The sequence below is a fragment of the Salmo salar genome, chromosome ssa06, assembly GCF_905237065.1.
Source record: "Salmo salar chromosome ssa06, Ssal_v3.1, whole genome shotgun sequence".
In the NCBI taxonomy this organism is placed as follows: domain Eukaryota; kingdom Metazoa; phylum Chordata; class Actinopteri; order Salmoniformes; family Salmonidae; genus Salmo; species Salmo salar.
In genome coordinates this window covers 24,426,441-24,454,335 of record NC_059447.1, presented here as the reverse complement: position 1 = coordinate 24,454,335, position 27,895 = coordinate 24,426,441, and the positions used below count along the sequence as shown (strand labels likewise).

The window sequence follows — 27,895 nt, the reverse complement described above, 5'->3', positions numbered from 1 at the left end:
CTGATGCTACAATATCCCTCAAACTTGGTTAAGTCATACAGTTTTCACAGTAACTAGCAATATTATTGCATAGAGTAATAGCAGACTCAGGTACTGTGCTCCTGCTACCAGAGTTAGGGTCAGTACCATTCCCTTCATCACCACCAGACAAGTTCACCGACAAACATAACAAACACATACAGATGGAGTGTTTTCTTCTGCAGTACCCTCGGGCCATTACACCCCCATGTTCCCTTTAGGAGTGCTGCAGCAACCTATCAAGTCTTAAAAGACAGCATAGACAGTGACTCATAAACAGCATAAATTGAGTGCCGTCGATATACATGGGGTCCACGGTGTGACTGTTGCGTATTGAGAAGGGCTTCCAGGCGAAGACTTGCAGGGCGGCGACACACATGGGCACCACACACACCAGGTAGAACATGGTGGTGTGGAGGGCCTCCAAGCCACTGCAGGGGAGGAGTAGGACATTATTCAGACAGTACAGGATACGTTACAAGATATAGAGGAGCTACTGGAAATGTGTTGTCATGAATTCAACCAGTATGTCTGTGTAGCAAGACAATTCATAAAAATTACATCTAATAATGCTATGAGAGAGATACATTAAAGTAACGTACAATTAACTACTATGTCGTAGAATAAATGCAGTTGCTTTCCATGGGTTCACTGACACAATTAATGTAACATGTCAATGCAGCTATTTCACCACTAGGGGGAGTAGGCAGTCATCTCAGTAAGCATAACATTAGAGTTCAAGCTTTAACCCCAGCAAGTTGTGAAACACTACATCTACGGATAACAATGTGTGATATCGGCACCTGAAATGAATCAAATGCTACTTTAATTCAGCAGGTGACTCGCTGGCTGTGAACCAATCCTAGATCATTCGTACTCCTTCAGCCCCAAAATACACCAGGCTGTAACAGTAAGACTGGTTTGGTCAGGCTAAAGTTAATTTGCATGCTGGCAGAGCAAACATGGATTATAGCTAATAATGCAAAACACAGAACAGGATCCTAAATGGTTGTCCTTGATAATCTAAAGTGCCTTCCTCGCCTCGCTTATCTGAAGACACAGATCAGATAAAAGCAAAATGGATGTTGTCGTGTCTTTGGCATCATTAAAACTGAAGACCTATTTATCAAATAACTCTCTAATTATTATTATGCGATTAAACTGATTAATCATGTAACTGTAATTAACTAGGAAGTCAGGGCACCAAGGAAAATATTCAGATTACAAAGTTATAATTTTCCTAATATAACTTTCAGATATTCTAATATCTGATCAATTAGTCTTCGAATTAATGAATTATTATTTACCTCATGTTAGTGGTCTGCAGATAGAAAACCTAGGTGGGGGTTTTATTCGGGACATAGAAAAGGCTGTCTCATGACGCCAGGTCCTGTCTGTGCCCCTGGGGGGTGTGCCAATGACTTAGTGAAACTTTAAACAGAAATACAATTCTCTCACATTAACATCATTACATCCCATCATCTCACAAATAGCTTCATCCTATAATATTTTTGCAGGAATCTCCTTGCGAATGATTTTGCCGAAGATTGTATCTCCGCCGGCCTGGGCAACCTGAGCTTTTGCTATCTCAAAAGCTTTGATTTGGGAATTCTAAATTCCAACAGAACAAAGTGTATAAATCAATATCAAATATTTCAATGCCCTTGGACACGGGAAAAATGGGTCACCTTTTTTTAACCCAAATGTCTTCTATAAACATGGTTATGGTAATGTTGCGGTATTGTCTCTCATGAGTTTCACAAAATTGTACCAAACGGACCAGTTCGTAGCTGGATTCTTCACCGATCTTTTATACCTTCTCCAGAACATAAATCTCGTTCGGTTCTCCAGTTCTGTGAGGTGGAAGAAATTCCTTTGTTCTCTCTAAGAAAACTCACTCTCTCTCTATACTGTGGCCATGAGGAGAGGATCTCCTACAGGAATTTACGACCTCTCTTACAGAGCCTGGTGAAAGGGGTATAGAGAGGGAGAGGGGGATGGTGCTCGCTGTCCCCAGAGGGCAATGTCATGACAATGTCTACAGGGAATTCACTTTCACCTATTCAGTGCTCACCACAATAATACAATTAGCAAAAAGGAGATAAGGAGTGGACATAAGACTATTGACATGCAGCCCTTACCTGGGGTTTGCATCCCTCCCAGCAGCCCCTACCTGGGGTTTGCATCCATCCCAGCAGTCCCTACCTGGGGTTTGCATCCCTCCCAGCAGCCCCTACCTGGGATTTGCATCCCTCCCAGCAGCCCCTACCTGGGGTTTGCATCCCTCCCAGCAGCCCCTACCTGGGGTTTGCATCCCTCCCAGCAGCCCTTACCTGGAGTTTGCATCCCTCCCAGCAGCCCTTACCAGGGGTTTGCATCCCTCCCAGCGTCCTTTAGGTTCTCATAGCCAAACTGGTTTAGGATGGAGACCACCAGCATAGGAGCCAGAGACTGGGCTGGTTTAGTGAACAGAGCATTGGTCCCAAACACCATGGAGGAGAGGGGGGAGCTGTAGGGGACACAGAGGGAAAGGACACAACAAGGCTTTAATACTTGATCCACTTACTTAAACGTCATAAGGATATAACAATGACAATAATAATCATGGATTGGAATGATTGGATTTATATTTTCCATCAAGGGCTCAAAGCGCTTTTAGCCATACCCTTGCTAGTGTTTATCTCCATCACTGTGTTTACATTCCTGTCTGTGTACTGTACGTGACTTACAGAGATGCACATTGATTGTAACCTTTTGCATTTGAAGTTCAAATAACTTCCTCTTACACACTTACTTTGGTGGGTTAATATCAATACATACTTAATGTGCCCTACAAAGTACATACAGCCTCTGTTACTTTTGTAGTGTTAGGTAGGTGCCCTTCCAAGGGAGGCTGTTAGGTACTGTAGCACTGCCAATGAAGCTCAGTGTTAACCTACAGAACACACCTGAGAGAGTAGTGTTCTATTTCTGTCTATCTGTAATGGATGGCTGGGCGTGTGGAGGTCACTGTGTGCTGATGTGGCACTTTTATAACTGTGCTGTCACACAGCAGACCTGGGTTTACCTGCGCTTGTGTCTCTGAAGGTCTGAGTCGATAATGTCAGCCAGAGGCAGGTTAAACAGACTGAAGGCTGCCTGGACAAGGACCCTTAATGGCGACAAAGAGAATATATATATATATATATATATTTTTACAATTAAATAGTGTTTGTATGATAAAGCAAACAGTTGTAAAATGGCACAGTTGAATATCCAACTCATGGAGCAAATCATGTTACTGAATTACATAACTGACACTGATATATGTGGAAATTCACTGTCATTAATGCCAGTGGCTACAATAACATAGAAATAGATGATATAATAGCATTAAAATGACACTACCACAACATAACTTCTTACATGTTAGCGGTCAGGAAGAATGCCAGGATGTAGTAGTGATGTGGCCCCAGCACCAGCATGACGGCAGCCATGCCAGCCTCCACGTAGAAGGTGAGCAGGATGATCTTGTAGTAACCTAGGCCGTGGAGCAGGCTCTGACTGCTCAGCACAACCAACTGAGAGAGACGCACCACAGAGAGATGACAATAAGATACAGTAAGTAACACTGGGAAATAAATCAATGAGGCAATGTTATAAAATAGGTGGTCTAGTGTGTGGTCAGCACTTGGCAAGGCACTCAATGCAATACATTGGTGATGCTGAGTGAGGTTAGTGACTCCCTCCAGTCAGTATAAAGTGTTTTGAGCTGCGGTATGTTACCTGAGGACAGATGAAGCCAGCTCCATACATGAAGCTCTTGGCCAGTGACGGAAGCACGTTGGGGGGTATCAGATGCTCGGCGAAGATCATAGTGAAGTTATTACAGAATGCCACCATGAAGACCTGGAAAAAGTGCAATGGATAGGAAATATAAATGTAATGGTCAGCTGTGGTACACACTCATATACACACATCCCCATTAACAGATCAAACCACATTCTGTGGCCCCATTGAGTGGCTGTATCCCAGTCTATTTTCTGACCTGAAAGAAGTTCATGAGCACGAAGAGCTGGAAGTTCCTATTGGTCAGGATCTGCAAGGTCATAGAGGTCACCAAAGAGAAGGAAAGAGTTGATTGGCCAGAACCTTGGTAGTTTGACCCCGGTGCTGACCCTTTGGTGTCAAAGCGGCTCTTGCTGTGTAGGCCCGTGTAGATCATGCAGCCACAAGCCAGAACAGCCACCAGGACAGTGAAGCCCTGGAAGGATGGGAAGTCATCCATGTTCTGGGAGAGGAGGCCGCAGAATAGAACACTGGAGGAACCTATAAGTGACGCCACCTGGGGAGAGGAGGGGGAAGAGGAGACAAACGTGAGAACACTTTACTGACTTCAGACAACAAAATAAATACCATATACAGGCTAAAATAAAACGTGTAAAAGAAAACAGTACACAAAACACCTCCCTTTCCTACCTGGTTGTATTTGATGAGTCTCAGCCTGCTCTGGTGGTGGCCTGATATCTCTGCAAAGAGGGCGCACTGCGCCAGCAACACAAACGTCAGCATCCCGTTGAACGCACACAACGCCACCATCAGGTGGACGCCGCTCATCCAGTCGCCGGGGGCGTACTCTTGCCATGGAAACCAGGCGAGCAGGAAGGCGATTGCGTAGAAGGGAGCACCATACAGGATGGAGAGACGACGTTGAGGAAGAAGGATTACTTTATACTATCCCAGGTATTCCTTAAAGAGGTGGGGTTTCAGGTGTCTCCGGAAGGTGGTGATTGACTCCGCTGTCCTGGCGTCGTGAGGGAGCTTGTTCCACCATTGGGGTGCCAGAGCAGCGAACAGTTTTGACTGGGCTGAGCGGGAACTGTGCTTCCGCAGAGGTAGGGAGGCGAGCAGGCCAGAGGTGGATGAACGCAGTGCCCTTCTTTGGGTGTAGGGACTGATCAGAGCCTGAAGGTACGGAGGTGCCGTTCCCCTCACAGCTCCGTAGGCAAGCACCATGGTCTTGTAGCAGATGCGAGCTTCAACTGGAAGCCAGTGGAGTGTGCGGAGGAGCGGGGTGACGTGAGAGAACTTGGGAAGGTTGAACACCAGACGGGCTGCGGCGTTCTGGATGAGTTGTAGGGGTTTGATGGCACAGGCAGGGAGCCCCGCCAACAGCGAGTTGCAGTAATCCAGACAGGAGATGACAAGTGCCTGGATTAGGACCTGCGCCGCTTCCTGTGTAAGGCAGGGTCGTACTCTGCGAATGTTGTAGAGCATGAACCTACAGGATCGGGTCACCGCCTTGATGTTAGCGGAGAACGACAGGGTGTTGTCCAGGGTCACGCCAAAGCTCTTAGCACTCTGGAAGGAGGACACAATGGAGTTGTCAACCATGATGGCGAGATCATGGAACGGGCAGTCCTTCCCCGGGAGGAAGAGCAGCTCCGTCTTGCCGAGGTTAAGCTTGAGGTGGTGATCCGTCATCCACACTGATATGTCTGCCAGACATGCAGAGATGCGATTCGCCACCTGGTTATCAGAAGGGGGAAAGGAGAAGATTAATTGTGTGTCGTCTGCGTAGCAATGATAGGAGAGACCATGTGAGGATATGACAGAGCCAAGTGACTTGGTGTATAGCGAGAATAGGAGAGGGCCTAGAACTGAGCCCTGGGGGACACCAGTGGTGAGAGCACATGGTGCGGAGACGGATTCTCGCCATGCCACCTGGTAGGAGCGACCTGTCAGGTAGGAAGCAATCCAAGAGTGAGCCGCGCCGGAGATGCCCAACTCGGAGAGGGTGGAGAGGAGGATCTGATGGTTCACAGTATCAAAGGTAGCAGATAGGTCTAGAAGGATGAGAGCAGTGGAGAGAGAGTTAGCTTTAGCAGTGCGGAGAGCCTCCGTGACACAGAGAAGAGCAGTCTCAGTTGAATGACCAGTCTTGAAACCTGACTGATTTGGATCAAGAAGGTCATTCTGAGAGAGATAGCAAGAGAGATGGCCAAGGACGGCACGCTCAAGAGTTTTGGAGAGGAAAGAAAGAAGGGATACTGGTCTGTAGTTGTTGACATCGGAGGGATCGAGTGGAGGTTTTTTGAGAAGGGGTGCAACTCTCGCTCTCTTGAAGACGGAAGGGACATAGCCAGCGGTCAAGGATGAGTTGATGAGCGAGGTGAGGTAAGGGAGAAGGTCTCCGGAAATGGTCTGGAGAAGAGAGGAGGGGATAGGGTCAAGCGGGCAGGTTGTTGGGCGGCCGGCCGTCACAAGTCGCAAGATTTCATCTGGAGAGAGAGGGGAGAAAGAGGTCAAAGCATAGGGTAGGGCAATGTGAGCAGGACCAGCGGTGTCGTTTGACTTAACAAACGAGGATCGGATGTCGTCAACCTTCTTTTCAAAATGGTTGACAAAGTCGTCCGCAGAGAGGGAGGAGGGGGGGAGGGGGAGGAGGATTCAGGAGGGAGGAGAAGGTGGCAAAGAGCTTCCTAGAGTTAGAGGCAGATGCTTGGAATTTAGAGTGGTAGAAAGTGGCTTTAGCAGCAGAAACAGAGGAAGAAAATGTGGAGAGGAGGGAGTGAAAAGATGCCAGGTCCGCAGGGAGGCTAGTTTTCCTCCATTTCCGCTCGACTGCCCGGAGCCCTGTTCTGTGAGCTCGCAATGAGTCGTCGAGCCACGGAGCAGGAGGGGAGGACCGAGCCGGCCTGGAGGATAGGGGACATGGAGAATCAAAGGATGCAGAAAGGGAGGAGAGGGTTGAGGAGGCAGAATCAGGAGATTGGTTGGAGAAGGATTGAGCAGAGGGAAGAAATGATAGGATGGAAGAGGAGAGAGTAGCAGGAGAGAGAGAGAGCGAAGGTTGCGACGGCGCAATACCATCCGAGTAGGGGCAGAGTGAGAAGTGTTGGATGAGAGCGAGAGGGAAAAGGATACAAGGTAGTGGTCGGAGACTTGGAGGGGAGTTGCAGTGAGATTAGTAGAAGAACAGCATCTAGTAAAGATGAGGTCAAACGTATTGCCTGCCTTGTGAATAGGGGGGACGGTGAGAGGGTGAGGCCAAAAGAGGAGAGGAGTGGAAAGAAGGAGGCCGAGAGAAATTAGTCAAAGGTAGACGTAGGGAGGTTAAAGTCACCCAGAATTGTGAGGGGTGAGCCATCCTCAGGAAAGGAACTTATCAAGGCGTCAAGCTCATTGATGAACTCTCCAAGGGAACCTGGAGGGCGATAAATGATAAGGATGTTAAGCTTGAATGGGCTAGTGATTGTGACAGCATGGAATTCAAAGGAGGAGATAGACAGATGGGTCAGGGGAGAAAGAGAGAATGTCCACTTGGGAGAGATGAGGATTCCAGTGCCACCACCCGCTGACCAGATGCTCTCGGGGTATGCGAGAACACGTGGTCAGACGAGGAGAGAGCAGTAGGAGTAGCAGTGTTTTCTGTGGTAATCCATGTTTCCGTCAGCGCCAAGAAGTCGAGGGACTGGAGGGTAGCATAGGCTGATATGAACTCTGCCTTGTTGGCCGCAGACCGGCAGTTCCAGAGGCTGCGGGAGACCTGGAACTCCACGTGGGTCGTGCGCACTGGGACCACCAGGTTAGAGTGGCAGCGGCCATGCGGTGTGAAGCGTTTGTGTAGCCTGTGCAGAGAGGAGAGAACAGGGATAGACAGACACATAGTTGACAGGCTACGCTAATGCAAAGGAGATTGGAAAGAAAATTAACTAAACAACTGGGGAAGCGAGAGAGCAGGGCCTCCCTCACTAACCATTCGCTGAAACACTCAAATATAAATATTCCAACTATTCCATTGACATATCAAGCCAGTTATTCCCATTTTGAATTGACATACTATTATTGGGCAGTGCACAATGTAGGCCTATTATTATACAAGTGCACCATAGTCATAGGGCCCAAAGGCTACAGTTGCTGTTTAATAAATAATAATTTGGTTCGGTTACTGGCCCAACACTCTAACCACTGGGCTACCTGCCTCTCATAAAGTTTACAGTATCTGTTACTGTAGTACAGTACTCACTTGTGACTGATGGAAAGCTCCCTCTGATATCTTGTACTTGTTGAGGAACAGCTTGACATAGTAGAAGCTGAATATGCTGTTCATCATGCCTGCTCCCAGGGTGGTCATGGAGTAAGCCACGGCGGCGGGGTGAGCCCCCAGACTCGCCAGGTGCCTCAGGATGTTCAGGCCGCCGTAGGTGCGAACACCTGCGGCTGGTTTCTCCAAGGTCATGCCTGGTGGTGGTTTAATGTCTCCAGGCTACTCACTTTGATCTAATTACCACAGATTTGCAAAGTGAGTCGAGTGTCACTTGAGTGAAAGGTGAGGTTATAGAAACGGAGTTCACAGCTATTCATATTCCATGGCAAAAGTGCTGCAGTCGCGCGCAGGATTTCTACTATTTCGGCTTAGTCAGCAAACAGGCTTTACAAATACTAATTAAGATAACCTCACTGATGAATACACAATCACAACTATGTGTTAATATAAAATAATAACATTATGCTCCTCTCCTCACTTGCAGCTATCGAACCCGTTTCTGTAAATGCGGAAATAGGCGGGGCAATAATCCATGTGACCGAACCATAACAAACAAACATTGGACAAAAAGGTGCTCTGGTCCCACCTACTTTCTAATTATTGGTCAATGAACTGTCACTAAAAAAGTAGTGTTGCTTTTTCCTTAGGGGCTGAGTTCGTTCTCCGGCTGCGCAGATTGCCACGTTGCCGCAGAAAGACACCGGACTACGACACCAGAGGATATTGTCTGGTCACTCCAGGCTGTTTATCACACCGGTGTTTTAGGATTCTGCCGGGTGGAGCGCGCACTCTCTATTGGAATACAATTGTCAGTGGAAAATGCTGACCGATATGATAGTGGAGGAAGAGTTTGAGCTCAAGGATGAGGAGCCATGGTATGGCAAACAGGACCTTGAGCACGGTAAGAGACTTGTGTTGCGGGCGTTGAAGGGAGGGATAGCTCGGTTGCGCCCTAAACAGCCGCAGTTGAGAGAGAACAATCACCAGCCTCTTATTGCAATACGACTCCACTATTCTACAGTCATCTGAGGTTACAGATAGAATATAATTACAAGGTCAGTTTAAACTGTCCTAGACAAAATCAGTGAATAGCCTCACGATTATTGCACTCAGGCTGATTACATTTTCAGTGGCAGACATGCAATTGCCACATTGCAACCGCAAGCCTCAAATGATACCATTTCATAGACCCACATCCATTCCATTTTAAAAACTCATTTTTTTTTATTAAAGTCTCAACAAAATGAGTGATTTGTATCTAACACATCTTATTGTAAATGGTAACTCTTGTGACACTCACACGGTCAGTAATAGTGGGGTCTATATTGAGAGTTACTGAGAGCCTTCTTGTTGCCAGGATATCCTGAGGCTGTCACTTCCCATGTGTTGATTGTTGTGTGTTGTGTGTGTGTAGGCTACAGTTTTTGTAGTTTGTTTGGGCACTATTTGCATGTACATGTGTACTGCATTATTATTGTGCACCTGTATGTTGTTGATCATGACATTCATTACATTACGTTACGTGGCTGTCTGCAACCTGGTCTCAGAGCATTTTGTATTATTCTGTATGTAAATCCAACACACTCCATTTAGTATGATACGTTTTGTATATTATGTATTAATTTGTGGATGTCTATCACCCATTTTGTATGATATGTTATGAATTTACAAAATGTACAATATGTTACGAGTTTGCAATATAATATGTTACGAATTTTAGATAGGTGGCTAGGATGCTAACGTTAGCTAGGCTAAGGGGTTAGTTTAAAGGAAGGGTTGGCTAAAATGATTAAGGGTTAGCTAACATGCAAAGTAGCTTAAAGTAGTAAGTAGTTGAAAAAGTTGCTAAAATACTAAAGTTGTCCGCAATGAGATTCGAACTCGCAACCTTTGGGTTGCTAGACGTTCACGTTATACAAAACAAAAGGTTAAATTGATACACCTTTATTTTGTTAGGGTTCCCACACAGCCATATTTCCATGTTACAGTGCTTGTTTACAGAAAACAACAAGTGGACTACCTGTGTAAATTAGCTATCTGCGTATCCGAACACTTGTGTAAACGGAAGTCAGACGCCACAAATGTGTTGTCACTGAAAAATACTGTCGGCTGCAACTGTGTTAAAACCGCTTAAATCTGTGTACAGTAAGTGTGTATTTTGCATTTGGAAATTATATTGTGATATGAAAGTAGAGGGATTTATGTTTCTAGAACCATACCGCAATTGAGAATCGATTTAGATGGAGTTTTTGGCTGTTTTGACTTCCAGAGCCAATTCACCTTTAAACAGAACATGTAAGGTCCTTGGACTAAAAGGAGTAATGTTAGCCCAATATTGGACTAAAGGAGCCTAACATACTGTGTGTGTACACATTTGTGAAAGTGTGAACTGATCCATGTTTAGTGTGTATATGTAACAGATGATAATCGTACTCTCCTTGCGTAGTGTTTTGTATAAATAAATCGTCCCAGTTGAGCATTATTTAGTATCTGTTGTTAAATAGGAAACAGCACGTTAGTTGTGCAGGGCTTAATGATGTTGATGGCTGTTGATGGTGAAATCTGTAGCACGAAAACAACTGTGTTAGCAGTGGGTTTATGTGACCATTCCATCGGTGCATGCTAGCTAACACACTTATATACAGCAATCATATACCCACACATGTATAAATCAGCAATGTAACACATTGTCAAATAGAAAACAGTATTCAGAACTTGACCTACCCCTTGCGTCACATTTTCATACTGGGGAGACCTGACGTTCGCGATCTCCCCCTATCTGCAAGCGGGGCCAATAACAACACGCCTTATTGTCATCGGAATTGAACCAACCAATAAGAATGCTTGAACATTAAATACACTTTTCTTTAGAGGCAAGTTGGAAACATAACCAACCCGGTTACATATACAATGAATGTGTTTTGTTTGCGTGTATCTATTTACAGATCTCCATTTGGCGGCTCAGCTGGGTAAGACCCTGCTGGACCGGAACCATGAGTTGGAGCAGGGGCTGCAGCAGATGTACTCCACCAACCAGGAGCAGCTGCAGGAGATTGAGGTAGCTAGTCTAAATATGATCATACTAAGCCACTGAGAGCAAATACAAACACGCACACCACATTGTAGGTTAATTTTTCCCCCCAGTGATTTAGAATCAGTCCGCAACATATTGAACGGCTGCAAGTTGTGTAATATGAATGAATCACTTTTTAAACCTTGCTCTGAAGGTCACTATGGCTGGAATATTGACTGTTAATAAATTATCATTTTGCAGATACTATACCACTGGAGTAGCCCTACATTCATTCACCAAATTGACTTAGTCTTAGCTAACCTGTCCTTCGGAAAGTATTCAGACCCCACAACATTTTACACATTTTGTTAGGTTACAGCCTTATTCTAAAATGTATTAAATAGTTTTTTCCCCCTCATTAAGCCATACACAATACCCCATAATGACAACAAAAACAGTTTTTTTCAATTTTGGCTAATTCATTAAAACTAAACATCACATTTACATAAGTATTCAGACTCTTTTCACAGTAGTGTAACGACCCTGGGTTTATAAGTGCTGATATCGACTCTTCCGCGTGAGCATGCTTTTGCGGCACAGTCGATAGCGCACTGGACTTCGGGCTAGAAGGTTGAGGCTTCGAGACCTGCTCCCTGCCTGTTTCATTACATTGGTGTCAGAAGTGATCGGACCTTGCATCCACGGCAGTGCATTTTTTACATTTTAGTCATTTAGCAGACGCTCTTATCCAGAGCGACTTACAGTAGTGAATGCATATATTTTAAACATTTGTTTTATTATTTTTTTCCCCCGTACTGGTCCCCCGTGGGAATCGAACCCACAACCCTGGCGTTGCAAACACCATGCTCTACCAACTGAGCCACACAGTGCGTGTGCTTGGCCGGTGAGCGCGTTCCTGTAAGACGTAGAGTCGCAAGCTAGCGTGAGGACGCGCTCTTTGAAAGGAGGGAGTAGTGTAACGACCCTGTGTTTATAAGCGTGGATATCGACTCTGCCGCACAAGCATGCTTTTGCGGCAAAGTCGTGCTGGGCTAGAAGGTCGAGGGTTCGAGACCTGCTCCCTGCCTGTTTCATTACAGTACTTTGTTGAATCACCTTTGGCCGCAATTACAGCCTTGAGTCTTCTTTGGTATGATGCTACAAGCTTGGCACACCTGTATTTGGGGAGTTTCTCCCATTCTTCCTCTCAAGCTCTGTCAGGTTGGATTGGGAGCGCTGCTGCACAGCTATTTTCAGGTCACTCCAGAGATGTTCAAGTCCGGGCTCTGGCTGGGCCACTCAAGGACATTCAGAGATTTGTCCTGAAGCCACTCCTGCGTTGTCTTGGCTGTGTGCATAGGGTCATTGTCCTGTTGGAAGGTGAACCTTTGCCCCAGTCTGAGGTCCTGAGCACTCTGAAGCAGGCTTTCATCAAAGATCTCTCTGTACTTTGCTCTATTCATCTTTCCCTTGATCCAGTCTCCCAGTCTCTGCTGCTGAAAAACACCTCCACAGCATGATGCTGCCACCACCATGCTTCACCGTATGGATGGTGCCAGGTTTCCTCCAGAAGTGACGCTTGGCATTCAGGTCAAAGAGTTGAATCTTGGTTTCATCAGACCAGAGAATATTGTTTCTCATGGTCTGAGTCCTTTAGGTGCCTTTTGGCAAACTCCAAGCAGGCTGTCATGTGCCTTTTACTGTCCGTGACCATCGGGTTCTTGGTCACCTCCCTGACCAAGGCCCTTCTCCCCCGATTGCTCAGTTTGGCTGGGCGGCAAGCTCTAGGAAGAGTCTTGGGGGTTCCAAACGTAAAGGAGACAGGCAGAGAGACACTTTTGACTATTGAGATGGGTCCATAGTCTAATGACTATGTATTACCGCCATTATCAGCCGTGTGCTGACTGGGTGTCCCCAGGTCACACAGACCCAGACCGCCTAATCTGGGCCAAGGCTTTTCGGACATAATCCCCTGCAGATAAATCCTTCAGAGGGGGTTAAGTCTAGCCTGTATATACATACCTCCCTGACCAAGGCCCTTCTCCCCCGATTGCTCAGTTTGGCTGGGTGGCCAGCTCTAGGAAGAGTGTTGGTGGTTCCAAACTTCTTCCATTAAAAGATGGAGGCCACTGTTTTCTTGGGGACCTTCAATGCTGCAGAATTGTTTTTGGTACCCTTCCCCAGATCTGTGCCTCGAACATGCCCTGTCAACTGTGGGACCTTTATATAGATGTCCAATCAATTTAATTTACCAATTTAATTTACCAGACTAGGTGACCTGGGGACGCCCAGTCAGCACACGGCTGATAATGGCGGTAATACATAGTCATTAGACTATGGACCCATCTCAATAGTCAAAAGTGTCTCTCTGCCTGTCTCCTTTACTTAATATTTACATTACATTACATTTAAGTCATTTAGCAGACGCTCTTATCCAGAGCGACTTACAAATTGGTGCATTCACCTTATGATATCCAGTGGAACAACCACTTTACAATAGTGCATCTAAATCTTTTAAGGGGGGGGGTTAGAAGGATTACTTTATCCTATCCCAGGTATTCCTTAAAGAGGTGGGGTTTCAGGTGTCTCCGGAAGGTGGTGATTGACTCCGCTGTCCTGGCGTCGTGAGGGAGCTTGTTCCACCATTGGGGTGCCAGAGCAGCGAACAGTTTTGACTGGGCTGAGCGGGAACTGTGCTTCCTCAGAGGTAGGGAGGCGAGCAGGCCAGAGGTGGATGAACGCAGTGCCCTTAATATGTATTGAAAGGGAATACGCAGATCACTATAAGGGGAAGAGAGGAGAAGCGGCTCTGACTGCTGGTTTGACACCATTGATAGTTTATAGAAATTGCACTTTCAGAAAGACCTGTGCCTTGGCCAGACACACAGTTCCTGGAATTATGTACTTTAGCTTGGCCAGTGACAAACATTCAGGCTAGCTGAAGTAAAACATTCCTCTCAAGGCACATGCTTGTTACTGTACTTTAAAATAACATTTAAGGTAACTTCCTCTGTTTATTATTGTGTTCCCTCTCTTAGCATGCACATAATCTCCAAATTGTTTAGTTACTATAATCCCAGTGCAGGAAATTAGTGTTGTGACACAAAGTTCAAGGTGACCATTCCCACTGCAGAATAAGAGTTGGTCTCTTGTCTCCATCTACTCTCTTCTCAGCCTAGTCTTGGTTTGCCTTTCCAAATCATGTCCAATCAATTTAATTTACCACAGGGGGACTCCAAGTTGTAGAAGCATCTCAAGCATGATCAATGGAAACAGGATGCACCTGAGCTCAATTTCGAGTCTCATAGCAAAGGGTCTGAATACTTATCTAAATAAGGTATCTGTTTTTTTTATTTGAATCAATTTGCAAAAATGTCTAAACCCGTTTTCACTTTGTCATTATGGGGTATTCTGTGTAGATTGCTGAGGATTTTTTGTTGTATTTAATCCATTTGAGAATAAGGTTGTAACAAAATGTGGAAAAAGTCAAGGGGTCTGAATACTTTCCGAAGGAACTGCACCTGTCCTGTATATAAACAAAAACAGGACTTCCGGTGTTCAAAAGCAATAAGAAGCTTAGCTCAACTGTATGACGTCATTAGGAAACAACCCTACGCACAGACCAACAAGTCCGTCAATGGGAGCCGAAAGTCCACGTTGACAAATCTCTCGCCCAAATCTCTTTTCTTGTCAGGCTCTTCCGATCGTTAGTTTCCTCTCGTTTAATGGGATCAAGTGAAAGCCTGTCTGGATTAGCTCATGTCTTAATTGGTCCTTGGCATGGTGCATTGCATGGACAGGTATTTGTCTTACTATCGTTAAGGCACCTTTAGGACACCTTTCACTTCCTCTCTGTAAGGAGAGCAGTGGCCAACGGCTTTATGCTTAGTCAAGGTAGTGAATTTTCATAGTTACTACTGATGTTATCCTGCCTCTCAACACAGGGTATTTAAGGCTGTGTTTAGACAGCACAGCCTAAGAGAACTTGGTGTGCAAATGCTTTTTCCTGCCTCACACCTCATGATATATGGGCCTTCCCTGTGGCTCAGTTGGTAGAGCATGGTGTTTGCAACGCCAGGGTTGTGGGTTCGATTCCCACGGCGGGCCAGTACAAAAAAAAAAGTCGCTCTGGATAAGAGCGTCTGCTAAATGACTAAAATGTATCATGATGTGTTTAACGACCAACATTTTGGGGTTGCCTAATAGTACCCTCACTATATTCACGGGATGTATCCTGCTGAGTACTCAAACACACATGTTCTCAGTTAGGGTGGTGGTGCAAACAACATTACATTTTCGTATCAGACCTTTCTGCCTTTCCTCCATCATCCTGTCTAGTGACCACTTCTTAAGTATGAACTCCTTGCTTGTTCACAAGGGTCAACTTGAGCTATAGGTGCCAGGCATGCGGAACAGGTCTGATTTGTACAGTAAGTCACTTCATTTCCAAAGAAATAAGCATGAACAACAGATCTGTACAAAGATTGGCAAATATGTGCACTGCGCAGGTGCTAGCTTTGGGCGACCATGGTGGAACAAGCAGTATGTGTTCGGTGAGGAGTCTCAATGAGTTCACACAAACAGGTGATACATTCAAAGGGTGTTCAGGCGCAACGTGTTCGTTCAGCACACAACCAACCACAGGGGATTTTAACATTAACGAAAAATGCCAATTCCACAGTAACAGAATGATGCTGAGACTCCCGATTTTCCACTTTCAAATGTACGTAAAATAAAAACCAATGATCGCAAAGTAAAAAAATAAAAACATAAAACTTCATGTACAAGGACTACTTTGAACAGTTTCCACAGAAAATTTTACCAAAACACGTTTACTTGAAGAACAGTGCAGAGGCAACGTTTGGTAACAGAATGACGGCACAAACAGCACAGACCATCATTCTGTTATCGTGGAATAGCCCAAGACTAGCCTAAAACCAGGTACAGACACCACATATAGAGATGGTCAGATACATGGGATTACAACTCTAAGCACTGAAGGCATTGGCCTCATAATAAGCACTAAAGAATTTTAAGGTCCTTTGTTGACCTGCTGTCAGTTAGATGGTCTCTCCAGTAATTCAAATAGAACGGGACAGTTGGTACAGTCAGTAATAGTCAGACATCCTGGGGTTAAACGTCAAGACAGAGGTCTTAGACTAGAGGGTTAAAACCTCTACAGGATTGGTGTCCCCCCCCGTGGGACAGTTGAGCTAACGTGCACTAATGTGATTAGCATGACATTGTAAGTAACAAGAACATTTTCCAGGACATAGGTCTTATATGGGCAGAAAGCTTAAATTCTTGTTAATCCAACTGCACTGTCCAATTTACAGTAGCTAATACAGTGAAATAATACCATGCTATTGTTTGAGGAGAGTGCACTGTTATGAACTTAAATGATTCAATTAACCAATTTAGGCAGACTTGATACAAGATTTTGAACAGTAATGCAACGGTTCATTGGCTCAGTCTAAAACTTTGCACATATACTGCTTCCATCTAGTGGCCAAAAGCTACATTGCGCCTAGAGTCCTAAGTCATGTAATGGCCTTATTCTTGCATTTCAAAGATGATGGAACAAAAAGTGAGCGCATGTTTTTTTATTTGTATTATCTTTTACCAGATCTAATGTGTTATATTCTCCTACATTAATTTCACATTTCCACAAACTTTAAAGTGTTTCCTTTCAAATGGTATCAAGAATATGCATATCCTTGCTTCAGGTCCTGAGCTACAGGCAGTTAGATTTGGGTATGTAATTTTAAAGTGTTGGATCCTTTAACAGAGGAATATAGGCTTTTTATTTTCAGGTAATGGTTAGATAGATATGTAAAGTTCAAGGTACTATTGTCACCTATGCAACTACTGTGACAGTGTTACTCATCTGTCAGTATTGTGACACTGCTATTTGTTTCACTTTGGACTCTTAAGATCTTTGTACATTTTTGACTGCAAGATCAGTAAAGTATCTTTCACATGTAATTGAACCAGCTCAAAGTTCCATTGATGTATTTCTCAACTGAACTGTGTCTCTCTGAAGGAGCTCACTGAGTGATGTGGGTTAGGGCTTTATCCTCCTATGCCTCGTCTGCCAGTCAGTTAATATCAAAATCTAATGATTTGAATGAGTCATGATGGTTAAGCCTAAATTCGAGGGCACACAGGGGGATCACTTAGGAGTCCTTTAACAAGTGGCAGTGACCCATCCTGATAATGCTAAGTGGTATATGTCCCAGCTCCATGCTTGCATAAAGTATTCCGGTCACAAAGCCACAGTGTTTTGCCAGTCCAATAGTGTGTTCGGTGCTTCTGGTCCTCTTCAGAAGACGCACTGACCTGTTTCGTAATGGATCACTGTTCTGAGAATCAAATTGCAAGAATGAGAGAACTCGCATACTGTAGCAGTCATAATGGAACCATAATTAAATGCTTGATTAATACTTACATACAGTATAAACTCTCACCTGACAAATGCTGGACCCTATTAGTGGACCCAAAAACGGTTCTATCCATCTTATTTCAATGGCAATTACCTTTGACCTCCTCCCAGTACCTGACTAAGCAGGTGGATTTGCTGAGGCACATGAATGACCAGCATGCTAAGGTATACGAGCAGCTAGATGTGGCGGCCAGAGACCTGGAGCAGGGCAACCACAGGCTGATTCTGGACAACCGCGTCGCCCAGCAGAGGATCAACTGGTGAGACTCAGGACTTTGATTCCTTTCTGAAAATAGTAACTGCAAACATTTCCCCCCAGTATAAATACTTAGAACCCAAATTTACTAAGTGGCAAGGTTTTGGCTTAATACATTTTCTCCACAAAGCTCAGTAATTTGAACCACTTCTATGCTTGTCTTCTCTCAGCCTGACAGAAACGATCAACAGTCTTGAGACCCACATGGAGGACTTGCAGACCCAGGTGGAGGAGCTGAGGACAGCCCAGTCTGACCGGAGCAGGAGAGAACTGGCCGAACATAGACACAACCTCGGAGCACAGAGTGTGTCCTGCCTCAAGGAGCTGTATGACCTGCAGAAAGACAAGTGAGTGTCCTGCAGCTGTGCAATTGAACCTGGTACCAACAAACTGCTAATGTTATTGTTACTCTAAAACATAGCCATTCCACCACAGAACCAGATGTGTTCAGCTTTATTCAGCTCAAATCAATGTTGATCAATTTAATTCTCATCTCAACCATGCAAACCAAGACTAGGCTGAGAAGAGAGTAGATGGAGACGAGACCAACTCTGAGAAACCAAATGAGCTGGCCTTATTCTGCAGTGGGAATGGTCACCGTGAACTTTGTGTCACAACACTAATTTCCTGCACTCGGATTATAGTAACTAAACAATTTGGAGATTATGTGCATGCTAAGACAGGGAACACAATAATAAACAGAGGAAGTTACCTTAAATGTTATTTTAAAGTACAGTAACAAGCATGTGCCTTGAGAGGAATGTTTTACTTCAGCTAGCCTGAATGTTTGTCACTGGCCAAGCTAAAGTACATCATTCCAGGAACTGTGTGTCTGGCCAAGGCACAGGTCTTTCTGAAAGTTTATAGAAATTGCACTATCAATGGTGTCAAACCAGCAGTCATAGAGCCGCTTCTCCTCTCTTCCCCTTATAGTGATCTGCGTACTGTGTATTCCCTTTCAGTACATATTAAGAAAAGGAGACAGGCAGAGAGACACTTTTGACTATTGAGATGGGTCCATAGTCTAATGACTATGTATTACCGCCATTCTCAGCCGTGTGCTGACTGGGCGTCCCCAGGTCACCTAGTCTGGGCCAAGGCTTTTCGGACATAATCCCCTGCAGATAACCCCCTCTGAAAGATTTAAGTCTAGCCTGTATACATACACTAACATACATACATAGTTTAGTAGCCTGTTTTAGCATGCAATACAAAACCATTGATAAAGCACATACAGTACCAGTCAAAAGTTTAGACACACCTACTATTCAAGGGTTTTTCTTTATTTGTACTGTTTTCTGCATTGTAGAATAATAGTGAAAACAATGAAATAACACATGGAATCATGTAGTAAGCAAAAAAGTGTTAAACAAATCAAAATATATTTGAGATTCTTCAAAGTAGCCACCCTTTGCCTTGATGACAGCTTTGCACACTCTTGGCATTTTCTGAACCAGCTTCACCTGGAATGCTTTTCCAACAGTCTTGAAGGAGTTCCCACATATGCTGAGCACTTGTTGGCTGCTTTTCCTTCACTCTGCGGTCCAACTTATCCCAAACCATCTCAATTGGATTGAGTTCAGGTGATTGGAGGCCAGGTCATCTGATGCAGCACTCCATCCCTCTCCTTCTTGGTCAAATAGCCCTTACACGGCCTGGAGGTGTGTTGGGTCATTGTCCTGTTGAAAAACAAATGATAGTCCCACTAGGCTCAAACCAGAAGGGATGGCATATCACTGCAGAATGCTATGGTAGTCATGCTGGTTAAGTGTGCCTTGAATTCTAAATAAATCACTGACGGTGTCACAAGCAAAGCAGCATCACACCTCCTCCTCCATGCTTCATGGTGGGAACCACACATGCAGAGATCATCAGTTAACCTATTCTGCATCTCACAAAGACAAGGCGGTTGGAACCAAAAATCTCAAATATGGACTCATCAGACCTAAGGACACTTTCACCAGTGTAATGTCCATTGCTCGTGTTTCTTGGCCCAAGCAAGTCTCTTCTTATTGGTGTCCTTTAGTAGTGGTTTCTTAGCAGCAATTGGACCATGTAGGTCTGATTCACGCAGTCTCCTCTGAACAGTTGATGTTGAGATGTGTCTGTTACTTGAACTCTGAAGCATTTATTTGGGCTGCAATTTCTGAGGCTGGTAACTCTAATGAACGTAACCTCTGCAACAGAGGTAGCTCTGGGTCTTTCCTGTGGCGGTCCTCATGAGAGCCAGTTTCATCATAGCCCTTGATGGTTTTTGCGACTGCACTTGACGATACTTTCAAAGTTCTTAATTTTCTACATTGACTGACCTTCCACATTGACTGATGTCTTAAAGTAATGATGGACTGTCATTTCTCTTTGCTTATTTGAGATGTTCTTTCCATAATATGGACTTGGTCTTTTACCAAATAGGGCTATCTTCTGTATACCACCCCTACCTTGTCACAACACAACTGATTGGCTCAAACGCATTAATTAAGAAGGAAAGAAATTCCACAAATGAACTTTTAACTAGGTACACCTGTTAATTGAAATGCATTCCAGGTGACTACATCATGAAGCTGGTTGAGAGAATGAGTGTGTGATGAATGAGTGTTTAACACTTTTGTTGGTAATACATGATTCCAGATGTGTTATTTCATAGATTTGATGTCCTCACTATTCTACAATGTAGAAAATAGTCATAATAAAGAAAAACCCTTGAATGAGTAGGTGTCCAAACTTTTGACTGGTACTGTACATGATAAAAAAACAGGCCTCTATAACCACTTTCACCATCTTGTTGACCCTTAGTCTTTTTCCCTGTCCCAGGTACATGGCCTATGAGAGCCTGCGTGTGGAGCATTCCTGGCCAGCAAGGAAGGAGTCCTGTCAGGACCCAGACCCAGAGGAGGAGAACTCTGTGCTCCAGCACTCCATCCAGACCCTGCAGGCTGTTCTGGCCTCTGAGCGGGGGAAGCGGGAGGCAGCGGAACAGGAGACTGAGCTGACTGCCAGGGAGAACGGGGCTCTGGAGCAGCGGCTGGCCCTGCTGGAGGGCTGCCGGGCTAGGCAGAGGGAGCTGGAGGCAGAGGTGGAGGAGCTACGGCAGCTGTGGCAGGCCGACTATGCCAACAGGTATGATCATAACACTTTCTATTCATACTTGGTACATGTTGTTTGTATATTCAGCATAATAAAGACAATACTCTACTCCACCAGCGTCAGGAGACCTGACCGGCTACTGCTGCCCGACACGGTCTTCTTCGCCCCAGAGGAGAAGCCCAGTCTGGTACAAAGGGAGGAGGAGAAGGAGGTGGGGGAGCAGGGGAGGCGCAGCCTGCAGAGGTGCAACAGCGAAAGTGTTCTGAAGGGGACACTAGCAGACGACATCCGGCGGGGGCATGAGCGTACATGTATCAGAAGAGCAGAGGCGGTGAAGCAGAGAGGAATCTCCCTGCTCAATGAGGTGGACGCCCAGTATAGTGCACTACAGGTAAAGGTTTTCATTTATCATTATTGCTTAAAGTTGCCAATGAGTGACTGAACGTTTGCCTCCTGCAGGTCAAATACGAGGAGCTTCTTCGGCGCTGCCAGCTGGGGGCAGACGGGTTCAGTCACAAGGCCGTGCAGACACCCCACAGTTCCCACGGCACTGTCAGTTACCCCCGACGGCGCCTCTCAAGCTCAGCCACCTCCATCGGGCTCCCAGCTGTCCCCAAAGACAACGGGCCTCAGCCGGAGTACAAGGCCCTTTTCCAGGAGATCTTCACCTGCATCCAGAAGACCAAAGAGGACCTAAGTGAGAACAAGTGGCCGAGTCAGGGTCATTGACTCTGGGGACAGTGATGGCAGTATTTGTTTTTTCTGCACCTTTGAATGGACTGCTCAAGAGGATATTGCTATAGGAGAGGGCCTCAAATAGTAGATCCCAAAGGGTGTTTTCTGTGTGTGTGTGCGCACGTGCACTAACACCTGTACCTCTTATACTACATGTACCCTGTTGTCTCCTTCAATCCTGTCAACACTATCACCTCGACACGCTCCGATGGTTTCATCAATAAGCACTATTCTTATCTACCGTCCATCCCTTTGACTACTTTCCATCCTTATCTACAAGTTTGTTTTTGGTGCAAACATTTCCAGGTCAGATGTTGATAAATGGATTGTTTGAGTCCTGATGCTATCACCTCTTAGCAGCCGACTGCTCTCATGCCTCATTTAGCTCGATTGCACCACCTCTTCGCTTGAGGTCAGTGGGTGCAAAAAATATTAACAAGCAGGGTTTTTCTATTATTTTGTTTTCTACTAAATTCAAGTAATCATAGCAATTAGAATGGTATGTGTATGTACCATAGATTTGGTCTTGCAGCTTAATGAGTAGGCCTACGCTGTGTTTGAAAGTGTTTGTTTGTACGCTGATACCACGTACAGAACCAACATTGTACAGATCTTGAACTTGCTTAGACTATCTAGCAGTCTGTGTTCAATCCGCTTAGTGTTAAGTATGTCGGGGGAGCCATACCTTTTGTGCACACTGTACATATTGCCAGATTATAGATTTAACTACATTTGTGTACCTTTTTATTATGCCAACTAAAGAGTACTGGACTAGATGGAGTACTTTAGACTCAATAAGTACTTATGCAATATATATCTATATATATCTATATATCTATCTATATCTCCACACACACAAAAGTATGTGGATACCTCTTCAAATTAGTGGATTTGGTTATTTCAGCCACACCTGTTGCTGACAGGTGTATAAAATTGAGCACACAGCCATGCAATCTCCATAGACACACATTGGCAGTAGAATGGCCTTACTGAAGAGCTGCGTGACTTTCAACGTGGCACCGTCATAGGATGCCACCTTTCCAACAGGTCAGTTTGTCAAATTTCTGCCCTGGCAGAGCTGCCCAGGTCAACTGTAAGTGCTGTTATTGTGAAGTGAAAATATCTAGGAGCAACAACGGTCCTGCCGCAAAGTGGTAGGCCACACAAGCTCACAGAACGGCAACGCCGAATGCTCACTACCGAGTTCCAAACTGCCTCTGGAAGCAACGTCAGCACAAGAACTGTTCGTCAGGAGCTTCATGAAATTTCCATGACCGAGCGTAAGATTTCCATGGCGGGAGCGTAAGATTGCCAATCGTTGGCTAGAGTGGTGTAAACCTCGCCGCCATTGGACTCTGGAGCAGTAGAAACGCGTTCTCTAGCGTGATGAATCACGCTTCACCATCTGGCAGTCCGACTGACAAATCTGGGTTTGGCGGATGCCAGGAGAACGCTACCTGCCCTAATGCATAGTGCCAACTGTAAAGTTTGGTAGTAGAGGAATAATGGTCTGGGGCTGTTTGTCAAGGTTCGGGCTAGACCCTTCAGTTTCAGTGAAGGGACATCTTAACGCTACAGCATACAATTACATTTTAGATGATTCTGTGCTTCCAACTTTGTGGCAACAGTTTGGGGAAGGCCCTTTCCTGTTTCTGCATGACAATGCCCCAGTGCACAAAGTGAGGTTCATACAGAAAGGGTTTGTCGAGATTAGTGTGGAAGAACTTGACTGGCCTGCACCGAGCTCTGAACTCAACCCCATCGAACGCCTTTGGGATGAATTGGAACGCCGACTGACAGCCAGGCCCAACATCAGTGCCTGACCTCACTAATGCTCTTGTGGCTGAATAGAAACAAGTCCCCACAGCAATGTTCTAACATCTAGTGGAAGGCCTTTACAGAAGAGTGAAGGCTGTTATAGCAGCAAATGGGGGGATCAACTCCATATAATGCCCATGATTTTGGAATGAGATGTTCGATGAGCAGGTGTCCATGTACTTTTGGTCATGTAGTGTATTTATGGAGGTTAGGCCTATAGTAGTCAACATTGATTTATAGATAGATTGGCCTGTAATACTAGAGAACCATAAGTGAACACTGGAAAAGGCCCAGTCTGTTCTCACTGTTTCTATGTTCGTTTGTGTAATGTGTGTCCCTATAGCTACCTATGCCAACAGGACACATCGCGGCTTTGCACTTTCCATTGACACTTTAAAAAAAAAAAGTATTTATTTGACAATTATTTAGACGATGAGATGGTATTTATTTCACAATGCTAATATTTGTCACTGTATTCCAAATCTATAATGTGATTGTTGCTGTAGCGAATGCTGATTCAGAGGACTTCAGTGGTTTTGAGTTTGACTGACACTGAGGTTCAAAGTATGTTAAGGTGCTTCTTAATTGAATATGTGAAACTTAGGTTTTGTAAGCGGAAGTGTTAACACAACAGAAAAAAGAAGATATGATTAAGGTTGCAGCGAGTTGTCTTTTAATTTGTGGATCCCTCAACAAAAGGTGCTTAATCTCAAAGCCCTAAGAATGGTAGACTGGTGGTTCTGTGCTCAGCAATATCCTGCCTTTAGACCACAACAAATGAGGGTAGGAGCAGTGGAGTCGGTCAAACAGACACTGAGACACTTCAGAAAAAAACAAGAGGTCAGATCAATACATCGACATCTTTTCCATCTCAAGTCCAATGCTTCTCAGTGTCTGGTTTTCCGGATGGGTTTACTGTTTCTTACTTGTGATGGACTGAAAAGTAGAAACAAAGCCTGTCAATATTGACTTCCTTTTTGCTCCTTTCAAAATACTTGGTGTCTCAGGGCAGACATAAGGAATAAAAATAAATTATAATTTGACAAGGAGATACATAAAAGCAGCAGGACTGCAGCCTTCAAGGACTAGAGTTGTGTGTATTAGATGAATATACAATCTGGATTAGATGATCAGTAGCCAAACGGTCAGATGAGGAATTTCCTCTTATAGCCTACTTCTTTGTTTCAGGAGCTTATTCAGAACAGTGGAAGATGGCTTACATGTAAGCTAACTGATCCCCTGGTCTATGTTCTTTGTTGTGTAGTTTCCCATTACCTCCATGACTGTTCTGTTTTGAATAAACCTCATAACAGTCTCTGGGCTCAAAATGCAGCTGTACATCAACAATGGTGAACTGCAAGTCGCCCTTTCTCCCTCTACGACCAGGGTCCATTATGGCGTTACTTATCCTGGACCGAGACTCAAACTTGACTTACATTTTGTGTTTTACATCAAATTAGAACTTGAAATGATATTATTTGGCTGAACTATTTATTAATTCTATACTTGATATAATGAAAATGAGAACTATTACAAATGGCAATTTCATAGTAATATACAACTGCAATTAATATATAGATGCAGCTTATAGTAAGATGTCATAGATCAGCATTACAAGTGTTCTCCATGATGACTAACACATGCTTACAGTGAACCATTAAAAAATAATTGTGCAAGAGATGTTATGATTCTTTCCCATACAAGAGCCTCATGGAGAACATGCCCAAGCAAACGTGGGATATATATTGGCTAGATAAAATAGGCTTCATAGATTGATACCATCGTGTCCCTGCATTGTTACTTGGAGGGCTGTCTCAGCCAGCCCTCCTTCCATGTTTTAATGTCTGTAGTATTAAATAGGGCATGTTAATCTCTCTCAATATTCATGTGAACTGACAAACTATGGTGAGAGAATCCATCCTAAAGGGTACAAAGTAGACAACCGTCACACATGTAGACCTACAGTACTCTTAAAATGGCCTCCTCTTAAAGAAACCCATTTTTGATGTTATATCGTATTTGTGCATCTCTGAGCGATGTTCTATCAATTCCCGGGGTCATTTTAATGTTTTCTTGTGTATCTGAGCTATTCGCCGTTCAAGCAGGCAGAAATACAGCCAGTATGACAACTTTTGTGTCATACAGTATATTAGATATCCTACTTTACATGTATTATAGAACAAATTAGTATTTCTGATCAAGGGACAAATCTCCCCCCCCCACCCCCTAATTCTGAACGAGCACCTCAGTCCCCAATGTCCTTGGGGATCGCCTCTCAGGCCAATAATAGGGCTTTGTCTTCCAGACCGCTAATAGCTTTTACATAACGGCTAGTTTCCTGCCCTACTCCCAACCCCCAAATCCACTAACCCTCCACAAAAGGGGATTACACGCTAATCTCGGCCATAAAGAGACTGTCTTGCAAAGGCTCTGGACTCTGTGGACACTGAGAGAACTTTGTGTTGGCTTTCAAATCAACCTGCAATTGATTTCTGATAAAAGATTGTAATGGTAAAGCGACGTATGTTCTCTTCAGGCCTGTAACAACTTCAATGCAACACAAAGTGGAGACTGAAATGTAGGCTAGGCTATAGCCTGTCAATGGCGCTCCTATATACATGTGAAATGTCTTATTAGATTCCAGCTTGGAGCCAGAACTCCATTCAAATATTTTGGCTAGCTGGACTGAGGTGTGGGAGTCAGAATGTTATGCACGTCCCCATGCCTCTCTGTCCCAAATGCATAGCTGTATGTCTCAGTTCATTGTATAGACTCCACACTGCATTCCTCAGCTCTGTGACCTCAGCAGAGAACAGAACGTATGCCAGGTGGAACTCAACAACACCCAGAGGTTGTCCTGTCCTCAAGATTTACACCACTGTGGAAAATGTAAAGAACATGTTTTTGTGATTCATGATTCAATTTCTAATGAATTCTGCACTGTATGCCAACCCTATAACATTACAGTAGGCTTACCTATTCTAATTATCTATAGAGATACAATTTTATTGGTCACATACATGGTTAGCAGATATTGCGAGTGTAGCGAAATGTTTGTGCTTCTAGTTCCAACAGTGCAGTAATATCTAACAATTCCACAACTACCTTACACAAGTGTAAAGGAATGAATGAGAATATGTACATATAAATATATGGATGGGCAATGACAGAGCAGCATAGACAAGATGCAATAGATGGTATAAAATACAGTATATACATATGAGATGAGTAATGCAAGACATGTAAACATTATTAAAGTGACTAGCGATCCATTTATTAAAATGGACAATGATTTCAAGTCTGTATGTAGGCAGCAGCCTCTCTGTGTTAGTGATGGCTGTTTAACAGTCTGATGGCTTTGAGATCGAAGCTGTTTTTCAGTCTCTCAGTCCCAGCTTTGATGCACCTGTACTGACCTTGCCTTCTGGATGGTAACAGGGTGAACAGGCAGTGGCTCGGGTGGTTGATGTCCTGATGATCTTTTTGGCCTTCCTGTGACATCGGGTGCTGTAGGTGTCCTGGAGGGCAGGTAGTTTGCCCCTGGGGATGCGTTGTGCAGACAGCACCACCCTCTGAAGAGCCCTGCGGTTGTGGGCGGTGCTGTTGCCGTACCAGGCGGTGATACAGCCCGACAGGATGCTCTCAATTGTGCATCTGTAAAAGTTTGAGGGTTTTAGGTGACAAGACATATTTCTTAAGCCTCCTGAGGTTGAAGGGGCACTGTCAGGCCTTCTTCACCACACTGTCTGTGTGGGTGGACCATTTAAGTTTATCTGTGATGTGTACGCAAAGGAACTTAAAACTTTCCACCTTCTCCACTGCTGTCCCGTCGATGTGGATAGGGGGGTGCTCCCTCTGCTGTTTCCTGAAGTCCACAATCATCTCCTTTGTTTTGTTGACATTGAGTGAGGTTGTTTTCCTGACACCTCACCTCCTCCCTGTAGGCTGTCTCGTCGTTGTTGGTAATCAAGCCTACTACTGTTGTCGTCTGCAAACTTGATGAATGAGTTGGAGTGCATGGCCACACAGTCATGGGTGAACAGGGAGTACCGGAGGGGGCTGAGCACGCACCCTTGTGGGACCCCAGTGTTGAGGATCAACAAAGTGGAGATGTTGTTTCCTACCTTCACCACCTGGGGGTGGTCCGTCAGTAAGTCCAGGACCCAATTGTACAGGGTGGGGTTGAGACCCAGGGCCTCAAGCTTAATGATGAGCTTGGAGGGTATTATGGTGTTGAATACTGCACTATAGTCAATGAACAGCATTCTTACATATGTATTCCTCTTGTCCGGATGGGATAGGGCAGTGTGATGGCGATTGCATCACCTGTGGACCTATTGGGACGGTAAGCAAATTGAAGTGGGTCTAGGGTTACAGGTAAGGTGGAGGTGATACGATTCTTGATTTGTCTCTCAAAGCACTTCATGATGACAGAAGTGAGTGCTACGGGGCGATAGTCATTTAGTTCAGTTACCTTTGCCTTCTTGGGCACAGGAACAA

General features: G+C 44.7%; 1 protein-coding gene and 1 pseudogene across 1 annotated transcript; one reads left to right on the top strand and one right to left on the bottom strand.

Moving 5' to 3' along the window:
- Nucleotide 1: 1 nt before the first annotated feature.
- Nucleotides 2-8,723, bottom strand: LOC106606752 (transmembrane protein 180-like; annotated as a pseudogene).
- Nucleotides 8,702-25,075, top strand: LOC106606747 (cerebellar degeneration-related protein 2). The gene is made up of 7 exons (XM_014203109.2): nucleotides 8,702-8,948; nucleotides 10,993-11,105; nucleotides 17,614-17,762; nucleotides 17,929-18,105; nucleotides 20,570-20,875; nucleotides 20,960-21,233; nucleotides 21,302-25,075. Exons 1-7 carry the CDS (start codon nucleotides 8,867-8,869, stop codon nucleotides 21,569-21,571), a joined length of 1,371 nt encoding a protein of 456 aa, XP_014058584.1. The 5' UTR covers nucleotides 8,702-8,866; the 3' UTR covers nucleotides 21,572-25,075.
- Nucleotides 25,076-27,895: the final 2,820 nt, after the last annotated feature.